At 41.0% G+C, this 19,454-nt stretch overlaps 1 protein-coding gene across 1 annotated transcript; it reads right to left on the bottom strand.

The window, feature by feature from the left end:
• Positions 1 to 220: 220 nt before the first annotated feature.
• Positions 221 to 15,461, bottom strand: LOC131243430 (bZIP transcription factor 29). The gene is made up of 4 exons (XM_058242793.1): positions 13,852 to 15,461; positions 12,773 to 12,905; positions 12,571 to 12,655; positions 221 to 875 (listed from the first exon to the last, which is right to left on the bottom strand). The coding sequence occupies exons 1-4, from the start codon at positions 15,165 to 15,167 to the stop codon at positions 640 to 642; spliced, it is 1,770 nt and encodes a 589-aa protein (XP_058098776.1). The 5' UTR covers positions 15,168 to 15,461; the 3' UTR covers positions 221 to 639.
• Positions 15,462 to 19,454: the final 3,993 nt, after the last annotated feature.

Genomic DNA, 19,454 nt, shown 5'->3' with positions numbered 1-19,454 from the left:
TCCAGTTTGTGTTATGCAAAAATGGATGGGGAACATCATTCCAAGAAGATGGGTACAGTCACAGCTGTTTAGGACCTTTTGATTGCTGCATTTTTTGCATAATAGCAGGTGTACTGACTGACTGAATAGATGGTCTAGATAGGTGATGCACAACATGCACACAGTCCACTAGAGCATTTCTGTCTATCCTTTCCTTTTCCCTTCACTACAGCAAAAACAATAAACCCTTCAAATTTGTAATGGATTTCTAAAAGAGAGGAAAGAAGAATATGAAAAGTCATTTCTAAAGGATGGATTTAAGCTAAATCCCCTTAGTTCAAAAGACTCGGTACATAACTAATAAAACATGTAGGGCCCACCACAACATAACGTTTACATCCAAATCAAATGTGCCTACCCAAAAAATAATAACAATAATCACAACAACAATACGAATAACATATATGTAAACTTCATCAATGGCATTACCACCACCTTTTCTTGAACTTATAAGAGCCGATAAACAGATGAGGTATGATTGGGTTCAGTAATTACCTGGAGTTCTTGACACAAATGCAGACGGAATCACATGACACCAACAACAAACAGACTCACAGAATTGGGTTCCATGATGCTCCTGCAGAATGGTCCATTCTCAGCCTACTGGTTTGATTCATGTTTTGTAGCTGCATTGTTATTCTGCTGCTGCTGCTGCTGCTGCTGTTGTTGAAGCTGATAAATGTTGAGCTGCATAGGTTGCTGCTGATGCTGCAGCTGGAACATCTGAGGATTAACTGGACGCTGGTGACCCAAGTTGTTAGAAGGGTGAGACTCTCCGAGCTCTGCAGTGGCCAGCTTCAAGCGCTGCACCTCTGCACTTAGTGCTTCATTCAGGGCTGCATGTGTTGCCATGTGAATTAGAACACAGTTTCCCAAATGTAGTCCATGTATGGCACACACAGCAGGAATGCAGCTAAGGAAGCATGTTACAGCACACAAACATAACCATGCTGACCGATGAATATCTTAGGAAAAGAGAAAACAGTACAGTTACTGGAAGATGAAATGTAACCCAAAATGAGTGCCCAGACTTCCCACAAATGCTAAGCATACATTTCGTTGCCATTTCATTACAGAACACGATGCCAACTGAATATCATGGTAGCAGGCTAAGAAAGCAATACTGTGCTTTTAATTTCATTATTGCAAGGCGAGAGACCTGCATCTTAAATAAACAGTGGGCTGTCGTATCTCTTGAAACTGACAAAATGATATGAGACAACCTTCATGGATAAAATGATCTCATAACCTCTCTAAGAATCAGAAGAATGACTCCATCTAGTGTAGCATTTTACTAATAATGTCAATACAGCTTGCTTGCTTTCCTCTCCCCCCGCCAGTCATAACTATTGAACATAGAATTGGATCATAAAAACCACAAGAGGATTGCAAGCATAAATTGTAAATCTCAAATCACAAAATCATAGGATTTTTATAATCTTTTTTATTTTATTTTATTTTATTTTTTTTTTGAGAAACAGATTTTTTAATCTTTTACACAAAATAGAGAAACATCTGAAATAATAAGATATGATCAAACATTCATCATTTTATCATTCCACATCATAATTTGTAAATTTGTAGAATATATCACGACAACACATTGGTTGATATTATTTTAATAGAAATCAAGCAAAATATGGTCATTGACTCATTTCGTTATTTCAAAGGTTTCGATATAGTCATTATTTGTATTTGGAATTCTCTTCCCCTCTAATTTAATGAATTTCAATTATCTTATCCAAAAAAGAAAAATCTGAACTTCAACTGATAATTAAAGAGTAACATTATCACGATAATGAAATTATTAGAAATCTAAAAAGATTTTCCAAGTCTGAACTCTTAAGGACTCAAAAACAAAAAACAAAAGCAAAAAGGGAGAGCTTTTCAAAATTGTGCCCAATCATCAATTACATATATGATACAATTAACATATCAACTTCAACCCAAGAAGTATTGCCACCAACTTGATGACTTAAAAAAATAGTGTTGCCCGAAAAGCATAAATGCAATCACGTTTTGATTCCTGAAGCCAAAGTAACAAGGTGCAAATTCCTAATGAGGCGATACGTGAGGGGTAAAAAATTTGTATTAATTTGAAGTCAAATCCCAACCAACATTACAACAATACATATAGGTCAACATGATCCCAAACATCCATAAAACATTCCAATTTCCCAATAAACCTTTCTCTATAACACAGAATCAGAGCTAAGCTTTTCCACACAACCCTAGTTCTTTCTTTCCCTTCTTCTCCCTTGTCCTTTCTTCCTTTTCCCTTCCCCTTCTTCTCCCTTGTCCTTGCTTCCTTTTCCCTTCCCCTTCTTCTCCCTTGTCCTTACTTCCTTTTCCCCTCCAGTGCAGTCATGTGCAAGAACAACACCCAGCACAGCCACAGCATCTGCATCCAGTGCTGCCAGGGGCAGCAGAGTCAAAATGCCACTACAAGCAGTGTCCAACGCTGCCACAAGCAGCAGTGTCACTCGTGGGAGTCATTGAGGCCCATTACTTGTAGCCCTTTTTGTTCGGTTGATGCCCAGTGCCGACTATTACATCCACAATTCATGGGAGTTATGATGCCCATTGTCTAACCATCATGGCCTTGTCGGATGGTGCAGTGCTATTAGTTTTCCTGATTGTTTGTGTTTCCGTTCCTATTCATTGGATTTCCCTTAGTTGTGTCAACGGGAGTTTTTGTAGGGATGGGTGATATGAAAGGTGCTTCGACCAGTGTTCTGCCTACGAAAGACCCACACCAGGGATTGGTTCATTACTACTATGAAGTTGGATGGGACGAATTACCTAACTTAATTGCTGAAGGTCAAAATTTTTACTGGTGAGCTTAAGAAATTGGGTTATATCATTGGCAGCAAGAAAGAGCCCAACAAAGATCATCCAACAAAAGAAATTTGGGAGTAATTTAGTCCGTGCATTTCAGATACATAGAGAGATTACTAACATGTAGCAAGCCAAATCAAACTACTGAGATATACTATGCAGCCCTTCACCTGCGATGGAAGGAATCAAACTATTGTGTGCCAGCGGTGGTCCTTCCGGATGAACTCCGCAAGTGGTTATTGAAGCAGAGGATATTTTGAATTCTTAAATGGGCTCCATCCAGATCTTGAGGCTCATGTTTGCACATTCTAGGAAGGGAGTCATCACCTTCACTTAAGGCTGTTTATTTATGTTCACAGTGAAGCGCATCACCATGCGTCATCAGGGGTATCCAATGTATCCATTCCCGAGAGATACGCCTCCATGGCTAGAGCCAAATTGTCACGGGGACCTCCCACAAAGGGGCAGCCCCATACAACTTCTCAGAACGTTGACAGGGATAAGTTGATATTTAGTCATTGTGTCCACAACATATTTACTCATTGTGTTCATTGTCGACACACCTGTGGCCATTGCTATGATCTCCAAACTCATCTTCGTCCCAAGACCAAGAGTGAGGCTAATAGTGCTGAGATTGAGAGGAGCTTAACATGCTGATTCCAAGCAAAGCACCATTAGCAAGCTCGTCAAGAGGTTGCCAGTCTTTAAGCTTTTATTTCCACTGACAGTACAAGTGATCAACCAAGTATATCTACAAATCATGTGTCTAGGTCCGTATCTCGTTCTCCTGCATTCTAGATCATTGATTCCGGTGCCATTGACCACATAACTAGTCAGGAAGGTAACTCCCTTTCAAATTCGCATTTTCTACATTGTATTAAGCTAGTTGATGGCCCTACTCCAAAGTATCTGGAAAAAGATCTTATCAACTTAGTTCATCTTCACGGTTGCCTTCCATTCATCATGCTCCATCCTTTCCTACAAATCTGTTATCAGTCAATATGCTCTTACCAAGCAACTAAACGTTGTGTTACATTTTATTTTTTTCTTTCTTTTCATTGTGTTGTCCAGGTTTTGTGAGCCAGGAGGACTTTTTGTGAACCAGGAGGATAGGGGATGGAAGTGAAGCTCAGAGGTTGTACCTACTTGATGTCAGTGATACTCCTGCCTGCATTCCTGAGTCTGTGTTGACCAACGATGAGCGCATACAGCTTTGGCGTGCATACATGTTCACATCACTGTTAGGACCCTTAGCATTTTATTTCCAAATAAATTTCATGGAATTTTAGTTTCAGTGTTGTCGTCAGATGAAACATTGTCAAACGATTTATCCAGTTTGTGAAAATAAAAGTGTAGCTCCCTTTTGTTTAGCTCATTCTAACGCGTGGGCCTGCCCCCAATTACTTCTATTTCTGGTGTTCAATAATTTATTCCATGCATTGATAACTCTTCTCAAGTTACCTGAACATATCTTATGAGATATATAAGTGCAGTATCATAAATTGTAAAACTGTTTGATAAAATGATAGATATGATTGTTCCGAATATCTACTGGGACGCCATAACCTTTATTTGGAAATAGTAACTCATCAAAACTTTAAACCTGACTTGCTGTTGTTCATGTGCCATGATGTACAAAGTTACTTTGTGCTCATGGCATTGTATTTCAAATGTCTTGTCCATACACACCCCAGTAGAATGGGGTTTGCTGAGTTTAAAAATTGGCATCTCCTTGCGGTGACTATGCTGATAGGTATGATGGTTCCAAAGATCTACGAGGGTGAGGCAATTCTTACTGCAACTCGTATAAACAAATGAATGTTCATATGCCATGATCTACAAAGTTACTTTGTGCTCGTGGCATTGTATTTCAAACGTCTTGTCCATACACACCCCAGTAGAATGGGGTTTGCTGAGTGTAAAAATCGGCATCTCCTTGAGGTGACTAGATCCATGCTGATAGGTATGATGGTTCCAAAGATCTATGAGGGTGAGGCAATTCTTACTGCAACTCATATAAACAAACGAATTTCATCAGCTTCACCTGGAAATAGTTATCCTCTTCAAATTTTAAAACCTGACTTGCCGTGAATCCTTATCCCTCGTCTTTGAATTTAAAACCTGGTGTTCAAGTATTGGTGCTTTGTCCATATGCTAGTAGTGCAAAAGTAGGATCCACAAGCAGGTCAATTTGCCTTTTTAGGATACGCATCCACATAGAAAGGATACAGGTGTTATCGCCCCAAGACAAAAAAGTCATATTTTCAAAAGGTGTCATGTTCTTCAAGAATATTACCTACTTTTCTTCCAATGCACCTAACTCTGACCCTTTAGGTGATGACACTCTTCCTCTCCCTACTATGGTTGATAGTCCAGCCCAAGCCTCTTCTAAAACAACTAAAAAATCTGCAAGGTGTACACTTGCAGAAAGCACAAGGATCAACCCTCTAAGCTGACCAACCACCAACTCTCCACTTACTCGAAGCCGGAGCCTGATCTTCATCAACCTCTTGTTCGTGACTCTATTCCTTCTCCAACCTTGTCTGAACTTCTCAAAGAACTTTGTAAACTAAACAAATATTTGTTGTTCCTGAGAGATACAAATCGAGTGTTTTTGATCCCATAAGCAATTTTGTTTCTTATGACTTATGAGTTCTCTTTATTTGAAAGCTTTTCTTTCGTCTGTTTCCATAGTGATTGTTGCTTCTAAAGTTGCAGATCCATGATCCAGTCCTAGTTAGAAAGCCGCTACGATGGAGGAGATGACAAAGTTTAACAAACGGGGGACCTGGATCTAGTTGACTTGCCAAAAGGCAAGCATGGTGTTGGGTGAAAGTGGGTGTACACACTAAACTACAATCCTGATGGCCCCATTGCTCGACACAAAGCTCCCCTTGTTGCAAAAGGGTTTACTTAGCAGTTTAGCATCAATTACAATAAGACATTTGCTCCAAGTTGGTGTGATTTCCATCTATGGCTGCTCGCTGTTATTGTCCTCTTTACCAGTTGGATATAAAGAATGTGTTTCTTCATGGCGACCTTCACGAGGAAATGTCTCTTTCATTTTGTGTGTGTGTGTGTGTGTGTGTGTGTGTGTGTGTGTGTGTGTTGAGAGAGAGAAAGAACTAAAATTTATTAAGACACCCACCGAAAGGCAGGAAAAGATAACAACCCAACTCTACCATTCAAAAAAAGAAGAAAGACTAGCAGAGTTTGCTGCTTTTACAACAGAAGCCCAATCCAAAACAACCCTTTTAATTTTGGAAATAACTTCTTTCGTGGAAGTCCTTTTTTTTTTCCTGAAAGCAACAACTATTCTGGTTCCACACAATGATCCAGAAAATGGCCATTGTAAGAAGCCTCCAAATAGCTTTCCCAAGTTTCCTTACCCCTCCATGCCAAGCACATAAGAGATCCTCCACTGACTCCAGCATTGTCCAAGCAATATCAAAAAAATCTAGAAACTGCTCCCATATCTTATGAGCAAAAGAGCCATAAATGAAATGGTAATCAATCAGCTCTGCATCCCCCGTGCACATCAAACAGATGTTGGAAGGACTAGGGATCTCTATCATTGGGTTTTCGCTTCCAGATTCCAAGGCAACATATGCAAGTTGAAGAAGTACTTGTATGTGGGCTTAAACTGGTTTGAGGAGCAGTTCACCAAGCTATTTCTCAAATTGGCTTCTAGCGCAGTTCATGTGACCAATCCATCTTTGTCAGGAAAGTTGGCTCCTATATAACCATGCTGGCTGTATATCATATCTAGAAACAATGCTGATAAGATCACCACTGTTATAAAGTTCCTTGTGGGCACTTTTGATATTAAGACCTAGGGTCACTGAAATATTTCATTAGAATTGAAGTTCTTTAGTCCAAAAATGGGATATTTATATCGCAACTCAACTATGCCTTTGACCTTCTTCAAAAAACCAGCATGTTGGATTCACGTCCTACTAATACATTGATCGAAATAAATCATCACATATATTCTTGAGAATCAGGACTAACAGACCTGGCATGTATCGTTGCTGTGGTGGGAAAGCTTAGTTTATTTAAGCATCAGCTACCCAAATATCATGTATGTTGCTAATGTTGTGAGCTAGTTCATGCAAGCTCCTTCTACTCGTAATGTTGACGTCGTCTCTTGGATACTTCACCACTTGAAGTCTTCACCTCGAAAGGGTCTTTCATACTCAGATATTTGTCATCTTCATAATAGTGCATACCGTGATGCAAACTGGGCCAGATCACCTAATAGCCAAAGATCTACTATTGGGTATTGTACCTTAATCAGATGTAACCTAGTTTCCTAGAAGAGTACGAAATAATTTGTTGTCCTCCACTCCTTTGTTGAAGTTGAATACTGCTCTATGGGTCATGCTACACGTCAAATCATTTGACTTCAATCCCTACTTAAAGACCTTGAAGTTGAAGTTTCACCATGATTCATGTTGCCTCCAGTCCAGACTTTCATGAATGGGCCTAGCACATTGAGGTTGATTGTCACTTAATTCGTGAAAAGACCTTTGATCTTCTTTTCACAACACCTCATGTTCAATCCAAGCATCAATTCGTTGATAATCTTACCAAAATTGTTCCTTCTCATTTTTGTGATCTGTTGGCCAACCTGGGCATGTGTGACATCTATGCTCCAGCTTGAGGGTAGTGTTAAGAGTAATTTCTATTTTAATTTGTCGCTCCCTCATGACATCATATTTTGTATATTCTATAATTACTAAAAGAGGTTAGGGAAGCCATTTTCTCACCAGTACACCAATTTCCAAACTCCCTTTCTTTACAGTAGAACAAAACAATTGACTTGTTTTAAATGATTCTTAATGCCCCCCACAAATTTAAATACAAAAAATAAAAGCCAAATACAATTTAGATAAGAAGAGAACAAGTATAATTTCATTCGTAAATTTTGGGATTTGAATCATAAATCATCAGACCCACACAGGGTTTGGGCGAACGGCAAGCGTCGTGGGTGTACTCCCCACAGACACGAGATTGATTCGCCTCCCCAGGGGATTACCCAATGCACTTGGTTTGTGGGTGATTGCATGCATCTGCAGGGAATAGTTTCACCTCCAAAATGGGGTGGGGACACCCTGACATCATCCCAAAAAAAAAAACATAAATCATCGGGTTCAAATCATAGAATCGTCAAAAGTGGGATTCACATCATTTTGCCTAAGCTTCAACTTTAAAATTGTAAATTGTAGGATTTTGACAACAATGATCATAATGAGGGCGAGTGATTCAATAACTGGCCTGGCTTCATTTGCAGGATTTCTAGTGTTTTCACAAAATAGTGGAGATGTCTCAGCAAGTAGGAAAATCAGTTTGAAATTTTCTTAAATTTTTTAAGAGAAAAAATTAGTGAAGAGTTTCTACAATTAATTAGTTCTCTAGAAGTAAGTTCATTCCCTAGTCACTGGTTACCTTGATGAGAAATTTAACCATGTTTGCAAGTCATAATAATCAAAGTTTAGTAAGAGATGGTTTCTATTTTTCCCATGGCTCCAATGCCAATGAGATGCTCGGAGGATGACTAGAATCAAACCCAATCCATCCCAAAGAGATGCATGAAGTGATGCTCCATTGAGATTTCCTTGCTAAAGACAGATACTATGCAGACATTCGTAATAGACATATTCCTACTAAAGTGGTTGTTGGTATCATCGACTAAATAATGCAGGGGCATTTTCAAACCAAGCTCGAGTGGGGTGGCCTGTGGGATGCGGGGGCACACTCGGGGTGGGCGGCCCTTGTGAGGCAGTACCCATGTGATATGGGGCCCACGAGAGGGGTTCAACCGAGGTCCTAACCCATGGGATGTGGGGCCTGGGCTATGAGATAAAGGGATTGATTCGTCATGCTCTATCAATTCGAGCTTTTAGAGCAAGTGGTTAATTATCTTGCATCAAAGTGGTATCAGAGTAGGTCTCGTGTTCAAGACTCCTCATCGGGGGTGATTAATGCAGGACATTTTCACACCGGGCTTGAGTGGGGTGGCCTGTGGGATGTAGGAGCACACACGGAGTGAGCGGCCCGTGCAAGGCGGATGGCTTGTGTGAGGCGATACCCATGTGATGTGAGGCGAGGGGCTCATGTGAGGCGATACCCATGTGATGTCGGGCCCATACGGAGGGTTCGAGTGAGGTCCTAACCCATGGGATGTGGGGCCTAGGCTATGAGATAAAGGGATTGATTCCCCATGCTCTATCAGTTCGAGCTTTTAGAGCAAGAGGTTAATTGTCCTGCATCACTAAACCTAGCAATTTATATAGGCAACATAGTCATTACAAGAGAGTGAATCTGCAATAGCTGTTATAAATATCTTCCTTGCAAGGAACTTTGTAATCAAGGATATGGGCTTGTTGAAATACTTTCCTGGCATCAAAGTTGTTAGCCGTTAGGTGTCTCTCAAAAACAATTTTTTTAAAAAAAAATAATTAAGTTGTTAGGTCTAAGAAAGGGATCTTCATTTCGCAACAAAAATATGCTTGTCTTACTCAAAGAATGGCGCGCTAGGTGCTTATCTAACCAATACTCCAATAGAAGCAAATCATCACATTCATCATAAAGAATCGAGCGTCTAACGAACACCAGCATGTATCATTGTCTAGTGGGCAAAGCTTGAGTTATCTAACAATCACTTGCCTGATATGGCACATGCTGTGAGTGTGGCCAATCAGTTCATGCAGGCCCCATGTTCTCACCTATTCCTATTGAGGTACCTACTCCTATTTTGTTTCATTGTAATAATCAAGATGTCACCCGTATTGCCTATCCTATCTTTCATAAGCACAAAGTACATTGAGGTGGATTGCCAATTTGTTCTTGTGAAGCTCTCATCTGGAATCCCATCAACTCCTTGTGTTGGCTCCAAAGTTCAACTAGCTAATATTCTTACCAAGGCAATGCACTCCGCTCATCTTCATGTGATCGTGTAAAATCCAGGCACATAGATGCCAATGCTCCTGCTTGTGGAGAATGTTAGTGCATGTGCATGTTGTCTTTATTTTCCTGAGATGTATTATATCTTATATTGGTTAGATGTGTTTAGTTATCGGTGCTCCCTCAGGACACCATATTGTTTCACTTATTCTAGGTTTTATTATCAATAAAATAGGGCTAAAGACTCAATCTCCCTATCTCACTTTTACTTCCTCTCCCAAAGTACTTCTTTCTACTCTCCTCTCTTCAAGAGAGGTAATTAGAAAAATAATAATAATAATAATAACAAAGAGCCCCAAAAAGAAAAGGTCCTAGGAGAGTTTAACTAAGTGACAAATTACATAGATCTATGCTTACCAAAGTAGATCTAAAATCTAGCATGCTATAAACACATAATAAAGTTTAAATAATAAAAAAAATAGAAAAAGAAATAGAAAGAGCCAAAAATGGAAGAAAAATAGACCCAAATTATGAAAATCATGTAAACAACCAAACCTTGCTAAAGATAAGAATGATTTGTTAATATGTGTTACTTAGGTGAAATACATGAAAATCCAACAAGAGAACAAGATGAGCTATGTTTTTACATGCAAAAGATATTTCATAAATCATTGGTTCTGGCTTCAATATATCAAAATAGGCTTCTACTCCCATTTTTCTTACTCAAGTCTAGCAGGGAGTAGTCGAAACCCCTACATCCCCCTTCCTCCAAGAACAAGCCCAGAAAAGGTAGCAAAAATGGGGCGCAAAAGGAGATTTTGATGCTCATATCAGCCATATCAATTTGAATCTGTTCGCATTCATTGTATTGGAGCCTGAATCAACCGATTCAATTGAATCTGAGGTCCCACGACTCTCAATATCCTATTGGAAACTTCCAATTCATGGTATGTACTAATATTGAATCACTCTTTTAAATATCTTTGTATAACAAAATCTATATGAAAGAGAAAATGAGACACAAGGCGAGTCCCAACATATAGCAAAAACACAAGAGCAAAAAGATACAAACATGAAAGATGACAGAGCTAAAATAATACTATTAAATGATGTAAATACTTGCTTTGGACCATCTAATCTATAGAGATCTTCAGCGTTTGTTACCATGTTGCAAGAATCATCTACCTAGGAGTCATCTGCACTTCAAGCATGTGTTCCCGCTTCCTAGTTGTTTATACTTGCTCACATCACAGATGCTTCCCCACCATGATGTGTGGCCGTTATGCAAAGGTAACAGTGGCAAACATGAAACATTACACGTTACGGGGTCATAACAGCTGTTATGGAAAGGAAGAAAAAAAAAAAAAAAAGAAGACCTGTAACCACTGTTAGCAGCCTATTATGTCCCCTGCAAAGGCCACAACAACCCCATAATGGTTTGTTACGGGGCAGATACAAGTTTTTCAGACTTTTTTTCAACATTAAGGGGCAGATACAGATTTTTCGGTTTTTTTTTTTTTTTTTTCAATAAAAAAAAATGAGACTGTATTGGCCGTTCAACTTGTATCATAAAGGTAATGGTGGTGACCATTACGGCCACCGTTACCATTATGGAATACCTTGTTCCCCACTCCTAACCCACATCTGTGATGCTTCAAATAATCAGTGTTCGAATAATGCTCTAAAAAACAACCAGATTGCCTAATCTGACTGCGTTCAACAAAACCGAAGCCTTTTACGGTTCATTTGGATTCCACATGCTTAAGAACTTAAAAACCATTTAGATTGGACTGCATCACTATGAAATGGCAATTAAACTGGTATCTGACATTCGGACCCATTTGAACGATTGGGTTAATTAAAAAAAAATCATAATGTGTTGAGCTTCGCTAAGTGTGCACACATGTGCAATAAAGCTTGTGTACAAACCACACGTGCCAGCATGGCACATAATTGCCAGATCTAATCCATCTATCAGGTTGGTCCAACCTTATACATATTTTCCCAAAAAACAATCTGGTCCAATCAGCATGTGGGCCCCATTATTGGAAATAGGTGGATGGGTTAGAAAACTTCAGCCAAGTTTTTCAGACCCGTAAACATGTTCTGCAAAGTGCGGCCCACCTGACCAGTGGATCAACCTGATTCTCAGGCTAGGGCATCAATATAGTGGTGCCGTTCTGTTGGATGGATTGGATCCTGGACCGATTGCACCATGCTCACAGGTGTGTGGCATGTACATGAGCTTCACTCACTGCACAAGTGTGTGGGCTCAGCAAAGCTCTATTTTGTTATCTATAAAATGATGAAAATGTCAATGTTTAGACCTTTTAGAGCCAATAATTGAATGGTTTGGATAAAACTGGCTGTTGATCACTAGGATTTACACCTTGCAAAGAAGTTGACCATATACACAGGTTTTAGACCATTTCTCTCAAATGTTCGAAGCTTTGAGCAAGACCGGCACTGAAATTTGGATTCAAACAATTGAGAAGTTAATCTAGTGAATTAGTTTCCAACTCAGTCTTGGGATTGCGTCAGCTCAAGAAACTCAAGACCACCACCTTTGAAATTAATGAGAAATAATGGGAGATCTATCTTTACGCAATAACAAATATATGCACAGTTAACATGGTCCTAAGACTGCTAAACTATATAGCCATTGTTCTAGTTCTTGGGTCAAGCCAATTCAGGCTATACTGAGTCACTGACTCTTCATCAATGGCTCATTAAGAATCGATGCATGGAACATCAACGCATGCATGTTATAAAAAGAGAAGAAGCTACCATCTCTTAGTTGTGCCTGTTGCTCCATGGCCTGAAGACGGAACTTCAACTCATTGTTCTGACTGGTAAGCCCAGCTGAGTCTCTCTGGAAGGAAATTTGAAGGATAAGATAATAAAATTATGCTACATTTAAAGAAAAAGAAAAGAGATTTTTTTTCCTTTTTTGAAAGATAAAGAGAAAATAACACCCCAAATAACCGACCTGTAACAGGGTAAGCTGAGCAGACAGAGTGGTAGCTTCTGTCTGTAGAGTCTGCACCTTGTGTTCCAGTTCTGAAATGTACCGCATCTTTCGCTCCTTGGATCGAGCAGCTGATTGCCGATTTGCCAAAATCCTGAGATTAAGAGATCCAATATTTCGGTGGGATGTCACTTTAGGCTGTCTGATAAATGATGCATTTGAATGGCACTTGATCAAGCAATTTTGTAGTGGGGTCCTGCCTCTTAGTAATCTAAGCCACTAATCAGGAAGGACCAATCATGGGATGGGTCATGCCCATATCCCCTATTTATTTTTATTTTTTAAATATTTTGAAAGATGCATATCCCACGTTGGATGAACCAAGCCTTCCTATGAAGTGGAGATTCAAGCCAATTGTCCCAATTTGATGAGGCCCAAGCAGACAATTAGAACCATCCCATGGGGAAGGATTGCAGGGTATCTCTCATCCACCATCGTGAGCCCAACATTTGAATGATACAAATCCACTATTTGTTTTTTCTTCCTTTTTTTTATTTTCGGAAAGATATATATACCGTGTTGGATGACCCAAGCCATCCAAAGAAGTGGACAATTAAGCCAATTATCCCAATTTGATGAGGGTCCAAGCAAACGATTAGGACCATCCAATGGGGAAGGATTGCAGGGTAACTCTCATCCACCATGGTGAGCCCAACATATGAATGATTTGAATCCACTATTTTTCTCCTTTCTTTTTTTTTTTTTCCTTGAAAGATATATATCCCATGTTGGATGACCCAAGCCATCCAATGAAGTGGACAATTAAGACAAATATCCCAATTTGATGAGAGCCCAAGCAGAAAATTAGGGCCATCCAATGGGGAAAGATTGTAGGTAACTCTCATCCACCATGGTGAGCCCAACATATGAATGATATGAATCACCATCCAGTGTCCTCCACATTTACAGTTTGCGCAGTGAGCAAATGCTGAACTAAACATTTGAGTGTTCCTTTTTGGAAATGTGTCAGTCAAGCCAAAACAACAAAGAATTGGAATTCGCCAACTTGAGGTCACGAATATAGGTCAAAGCTACTCCACCTTTTGGCCCGCTTAGGGTCCGTTAACGCGATCTCAGCAAGTTTCTCGTTGGCCATGATCTTCTTCATCTCTGCACCACTGAATTCACCATTCCCGAACTCCAAGCTGAAAGGAGCCGAAGTCCCATCCATCGAATTGGTGCGCGAGTGCTGGCCTGCCTGAACTCCCACGGACGGCGGCAGCTTTGGTGACTCATCCCCGAAGCTCATCTTGCCCATCAAGCTATCCATGGAAAGACTTCTACAATGACGAGTTGACCCAACATTCACATTGGCATCGCCACAAGCGCTCCGTTTGGTCCCTTCCTTCCTCTCTGTCGAGGAACTCCGATTTGCACGATGCATGCTCCCACCACTTTCATTCACACTGCTCTCTGCTTCATTGTCACTGCTCTCCCCAGTCTTTGTGCCGCTAGCTCTGCTATCCAAATCCTCACGGTTCTCATTGCATTGTTTATCCAAAGCCCCGCCAGAGTTCAACGCATCCATATTGTCCAAGTTCATATACGCAGAGAACAGGTCATCCACAGCTGCTTCCCCTTCAGATTTCCTCTCCCCCGTTCCTTCCACATTGCCATCACCGCCATCTCTATCCCAATCCAATTCCTGTTTCACGAGCTGGGCTGGCTTCGAAACCCCCAGATTCTCCTTTGCAGAAGCAGACCGATCTAAAACCCCACCCTGAGCTCTGATCGGAGCAACCGGGGGCGAAGACGGGATCCCAGACGAGAACCCAAACGGGATCTCACTGTGGGAGCGCCGGTGCGCTTTGCGAGGTGGGAGGCTCTCACTGACCCGGACCGAGCCACTCCCAGCCCCCCTCGTGTAGGGCGAAGGAGGTGGCGGGGTGTGGGAGTTCATATCCCGTTCCTCCATCGAGATGTCTGCAGACATCTGATCCGAAAGCGACGGAGACGCCGATTCGCGGTAAGGGGACGGGCTCATCGGGGGCAAGGAATCAAACGAGAAGAACGCGGGCTGTGATAAAGATCTGGAATGCGAGGGAGCAGGGCTGAACTGCTGAGCCGGCGGCCGAGCCGCTGAAGCCGGGATCTGTGAGTAAGGAGAGGCAGGCGGGAAATGCAGGTGGGAGGGAGGCATCCCAGCCCGCTTGTTGTTGCTCTCCGGGCTGAAATTCTGCGAGAAATTACGGAACGGCGCTCGGATTTGGGATGTGTTGAGATGAGGAACCTCGAATCGACCCGACGCCGACGATGATGGTGGCGGCTGCTTTGGAATGGAAGACGACGAAGTCCCGAAAGAAGATTGGAGCCGTTGGATCAGATCGCCGCCGCGATGATCTTCAGCTTCTTCCATTTTCTCCTGAATCCTAAGATCGGAGCTCACAGACCTTTCTCATACAATACAATCAAAAACCCTAGATTTTTCTTTTCTAGGGTTTATGTGGGGAGTCAAAAAAGGGAAGCGAAGAGAGCAGGCAGGCGCAACTTTTCTCAGTAGTACAGCGGCTATTATATGATGAATGAGAGCAATGCCTGCTCTGGTTCTGGTTCTGTTGAGTTGTAGAGAGTGTGAAGAAACAGAGGTGAAGAAGGAGAAAAGAGTCTCTCTTGGAAATGCCGTGTGGGCGTTTTTTCCACTCCGTAGGACTGCAGCGTATTCTATCCTCAATTCCGCCAGAATTTCATTTCAACGCAATTTCATTTAAATTTGAATTTCATTCCGACTTCTACGGCACGGCCTTCTCAAACAGTGAATACTATTCGGTCTTTAATTGCCCTTGCCTTTTCCGCTAATGACAGATGTGTTTCTCCGCTTCCGTTCCGACAGATGGAAACAAGAAGAATCGGATGGAGCGGCAGCGGGAGCGAGAGCGGAGCGGATTGTGTCTGCTCGGTCTAGGCAGGGGAGCGGTTTGGGTGGATCCCCGTGGGGCCCGCTTTGATATATGTGCCTTACATCGATATCGTTCATCCATTTTGACAGTTCAATTTAGTGAATGATTTCAAAAATGAAATAGATCCGAATCTTAGGTGGAATATACTTAGAGAAAATAGTCGTGATTAAATCCTTACCGTTAAAAACTTTATTTGCAATCCAATCAGTTGATAAGGTACAAAGGCATGTACAAAGAGACCACAGAAATATCAGCTTGATCCAAAACTTTTGTGGCCTGGGGCAAGCTTTTAACAGTAGATAACCACTCTTTCCTGTATTATGGTCCACCTTTGATTTGAATTTACTCCATTTTCAGGATCATGCCCTAAAATGGATTGTTTTCAAACCGCGTTCAGGGATCCGGCCCACCTCTGTGGATGTGGGATCTCGCCTAATCCCCTTTCTCTAGGTATTGGGAAGGATTAGGTGGGATGGGATTAAAGAAAATGTAATTATTACACATGCAAGGATGGTCCTGGATTAGCTACTGACAGGTTGAGTAGCGAGACTCACTACTGAAGTGACGTCACCAAGTTCCGTGTGACCCATCAAGATGTATGTGTTGTACCCATACTGTTCATACATTTGGAGAGATCATTTTAGAGCATGATCCAAAGAATGAGGCGACTTGAGGCTGGAGTTGAGCCCACCATAGAAAACAGAGGGGAGAGTGACACCCACCGTTGAAACCTTTCTAAGGTCCACCATGATGTTTATTTAAGATCCAAACTATTCATATGTTAACTCAGACATGAAAGAAGGGAAAACACAAATATCAAGTTGATCGAAAACTTTTGTGGTCCTTAGAACTTTTTAATGGTGGACGTCACTCCGGTCCACTCGAGCTTTGGATCTGAATCCGTCTTTAGATCATGCCTTAATATGGTCTCTCCAAATGGATGAACGGTGTGGATACAAAATATATATCATGGTGGGCCCATAGAACTTGGTGACATCACTTTGGTAGTGAGTCTCGCTACTCAACCCGTAAGGAGCTAATCCGCGTCCCCTGTTGCCATGGATAAGCTCAATTTCATATTATGATTGTAATACGGTGGTACATTGAATGCATACACCTATCATCATTTGAAACTATTGAGAATAACACATATGTATTATATCCAAACCATTCATCTGTTTTGTAACCTCATTTTATATCATGGGCCTAAAAATGAAGCAGATCCAAAACTTATGTGGCCCCAAAGAAGTTTTCAACGGTAGGTATTCAATCCCTGCTGCTTTCTATAATGGGTCCACTTGAGCTTTTAGATCTACCTAATTTTTTGGCCCATGCTCTAAAATAATCTCAAAAATTGGGTGAATGGTGTGGATATAGCCCACACATCATGATGGGACCTACACAACTTGCTAATATGGAGTGGAATTAGGACATGACCCAATGCAATTCTATCTAATTTAATTCCAAGCTTTTTCATTCTTCCCCACCATTAAGGGCCTGTTTGGGTAGTGGGATTAGAAGGGATTAGGTGGGATGGGATTCAAAAAACATAATTATTACCCATAGTAGGGATTGTCCCCTGTTGCCATGGGATAACATTAATTTCATGCTTTGTTGATAATATGATGGTACATTGAATGGATATACCCACCATCGTTTAAAATTATTGAGAATAACACACGTGTTATATCTAAACCGTTCATTTATTTTGTAACCTCATTTTATAGCATAGGCCTAAAAATGAAGCAGATCCATAACTTATGTGGCCCCAAAGAAGTTTTCAACGGTAATTATTCAATCCCCATTGCTTTCTATGGTGGGGTCCACTTGAGATGTAGACTTACCTGATTTTTTGGCCCATGCTCTAAAATAATCTCAAAAAATGGCTGGATGGTGTGGATATAGCCCATACATCATGGTGGGACCTACACAACTTGCTAACATTGAGTGAAATTGGCACAGCGCTTTTCCATTCTTCCCAAACATGGATTGGAATTGGCACTGATCATATGCAATTTCATCCACCTGTTCCCTTCTAATCCCACTGCCCAAACACGCCCTAAGTGAAATTGGCGGGGACCAAATGCAATTCCATCCCACCTAATCCCATGCATCAAACGCATTAGACATGGATTGCGTACTACCCCTGCCCGTCCCTAGCGTTGAACGGGTAGTTTTGTGGGCAGACCCACTATGATATACCTGTACATCCAAATCCTCTATCCCTTTTCTCATATTATTTTAAGGCATCAAAACAAAAATGAGGCGGATCCAATGATCGAAAGGTCCACACTACATATGACTCTTGCATGCAACTGACATTTAATGCTTTGGGCATTTTAATGTAACCAAGCTTATTATTTGGTGTGGTCTAGTTGATAGCTGGATCTGCCTCATTCTTGTTTTGATGCCTTAAAATAATTTGAGAAAAGGGATAGAGGGTTTGGATGTACAGATACATTACGGTGGGCCCGCCCACAGAATTGCCCATTCGGAGCTAGCGACGGGTGGAGCCAGTAGGCAATCCATGTCCCACTCTAAGTAGGGGCTCCATGGGGTCCACTGTAATGTATGGTTTTTATCCATGCTGTCCACCTATTTTTTAAGATCATTTTAGGGCATTAGGACAAAAATGAGACAGATATTAATCTCAAGTAATCCCATCACAAGAAAATAATGGTGACTGAGCTCCCTCCTGTAAAAACTTCCTCGTCCAGTGTAATGTTTGTTAGGCATCCAACCTCTCACAGGTATAAAAGGATAAGAGGAAAGTACAAATATAAGCTTCATCAAGAACTTTTATGCCCCTTGAAGAATTTTTTAATGTTGGGCATTCAATCACCATGATCTGATCAACTTGAGGTTTGGATCTGGCTATTTTTTTAGTTCATGTTTTGAGATGTCTGAAAAAATTGAAGAACAGCGTAAATAAAACACATTCGTCATGATTGGACGACACAGCACCGTCCAGTAGGCATTGGCTACTTCAATCGGCGTCTATCATGGGTTAGCGTGCAGCCATTATTTTCCCGCCTTGTATTAAATATAATAAGACAACTTGGACAACAAGTTAAGATAAACCCACCTGATAAATTCCAGCCTCTTAAGTAAATATGACATCCAACCCTTCCAATAGGTTGGCCCCAAAATAAGGATCATCTAGTACAAAACTCAGCCCCATCTACCCATCAGGTGGGCCACACCATAAAATAATATCTAAACACTAATAAACAGTAACATACAAATGTGGTCAATTGAATGAATGGATGAGGCTAATTTTTCACAAGATAATCATCATGGTGGGGCCAACAAATTAGGTAGGTTGGATATTGAGCACACGGGGAAATTTTAATGAATGGATGAGATCAATTTTTGCATAAGGCAATCACCATGGTAGGGCCAACAATTGGGCATCTTGATTGTCGTGCACACACAAAAGGTTTGAAGTAATCTGATAGGTGGACCATAACCTACGGTCCAACTAGTTAGACTTGAGACCTGTATGTAAAATATTTGTTCATGGAAAAGTGAGCCAAAACAAATTCAGGCCAATCTATCCGTTGGATAAACTAAGCCAAGCCAATGTGCTAGCCTGTTTGGCGAGTTGCATTGGAAAGGATTAGGTGGGATGGAATTGCATATGGTCCTGTGCCAATTCCACTGCATGTTTTGGAAGAATTGAAATGCCTGGAAGTAGGTTAGATGGAATCACATTGGGTCTCGTGCCAATTTCACTCAAAGTTAGC

The sequence above is a fragment of the Magnolia sinica genome, chromosome 4 (assembly GCF_029962835.1).
Source record: "Magnolia sinica isolate HGM2019 chromosome 4, MsV1, whole genome shotgun sequence".
NCBI classification, from domain to species: Eukaryota; Viridiplantae; Streptophyta; class Magnoliopsida; order Magnoliales; family Magnoliaceae; genus Magnolia; species Magnolia sinica.
The sequence above is the reverse complement of the archived record's forward strand: the minus strand, read 5'-3'. Positions and strand labels throughout refer to the sequence as shown.

Excerpts from the sequence above, each read along its gene's own strand:
- LOC131243430 (XM_058242793.1), bottom strand. The coding sequence starts at position 15,167 with ATGGAAGAAGCTGAAGATCATCGCGGCGGCGATCTGATCCAACGGCTC. Across the intron at positions 12,906-13,851 it reads GACCCTAAGCGGGCCAAAAG|GATTTTGGCAAATCGGCAAT; the intron begins GTGGAGTAGCTT and ends TCTTAATCTCAG. Across the intron at positions 876-12,570 it reads ACAGGCACAACTAAGAGATG|CCCTGAATGAAGCACTAAGT; the intron begins GTAGCTTCTTCT and ends CAACACATGCAG.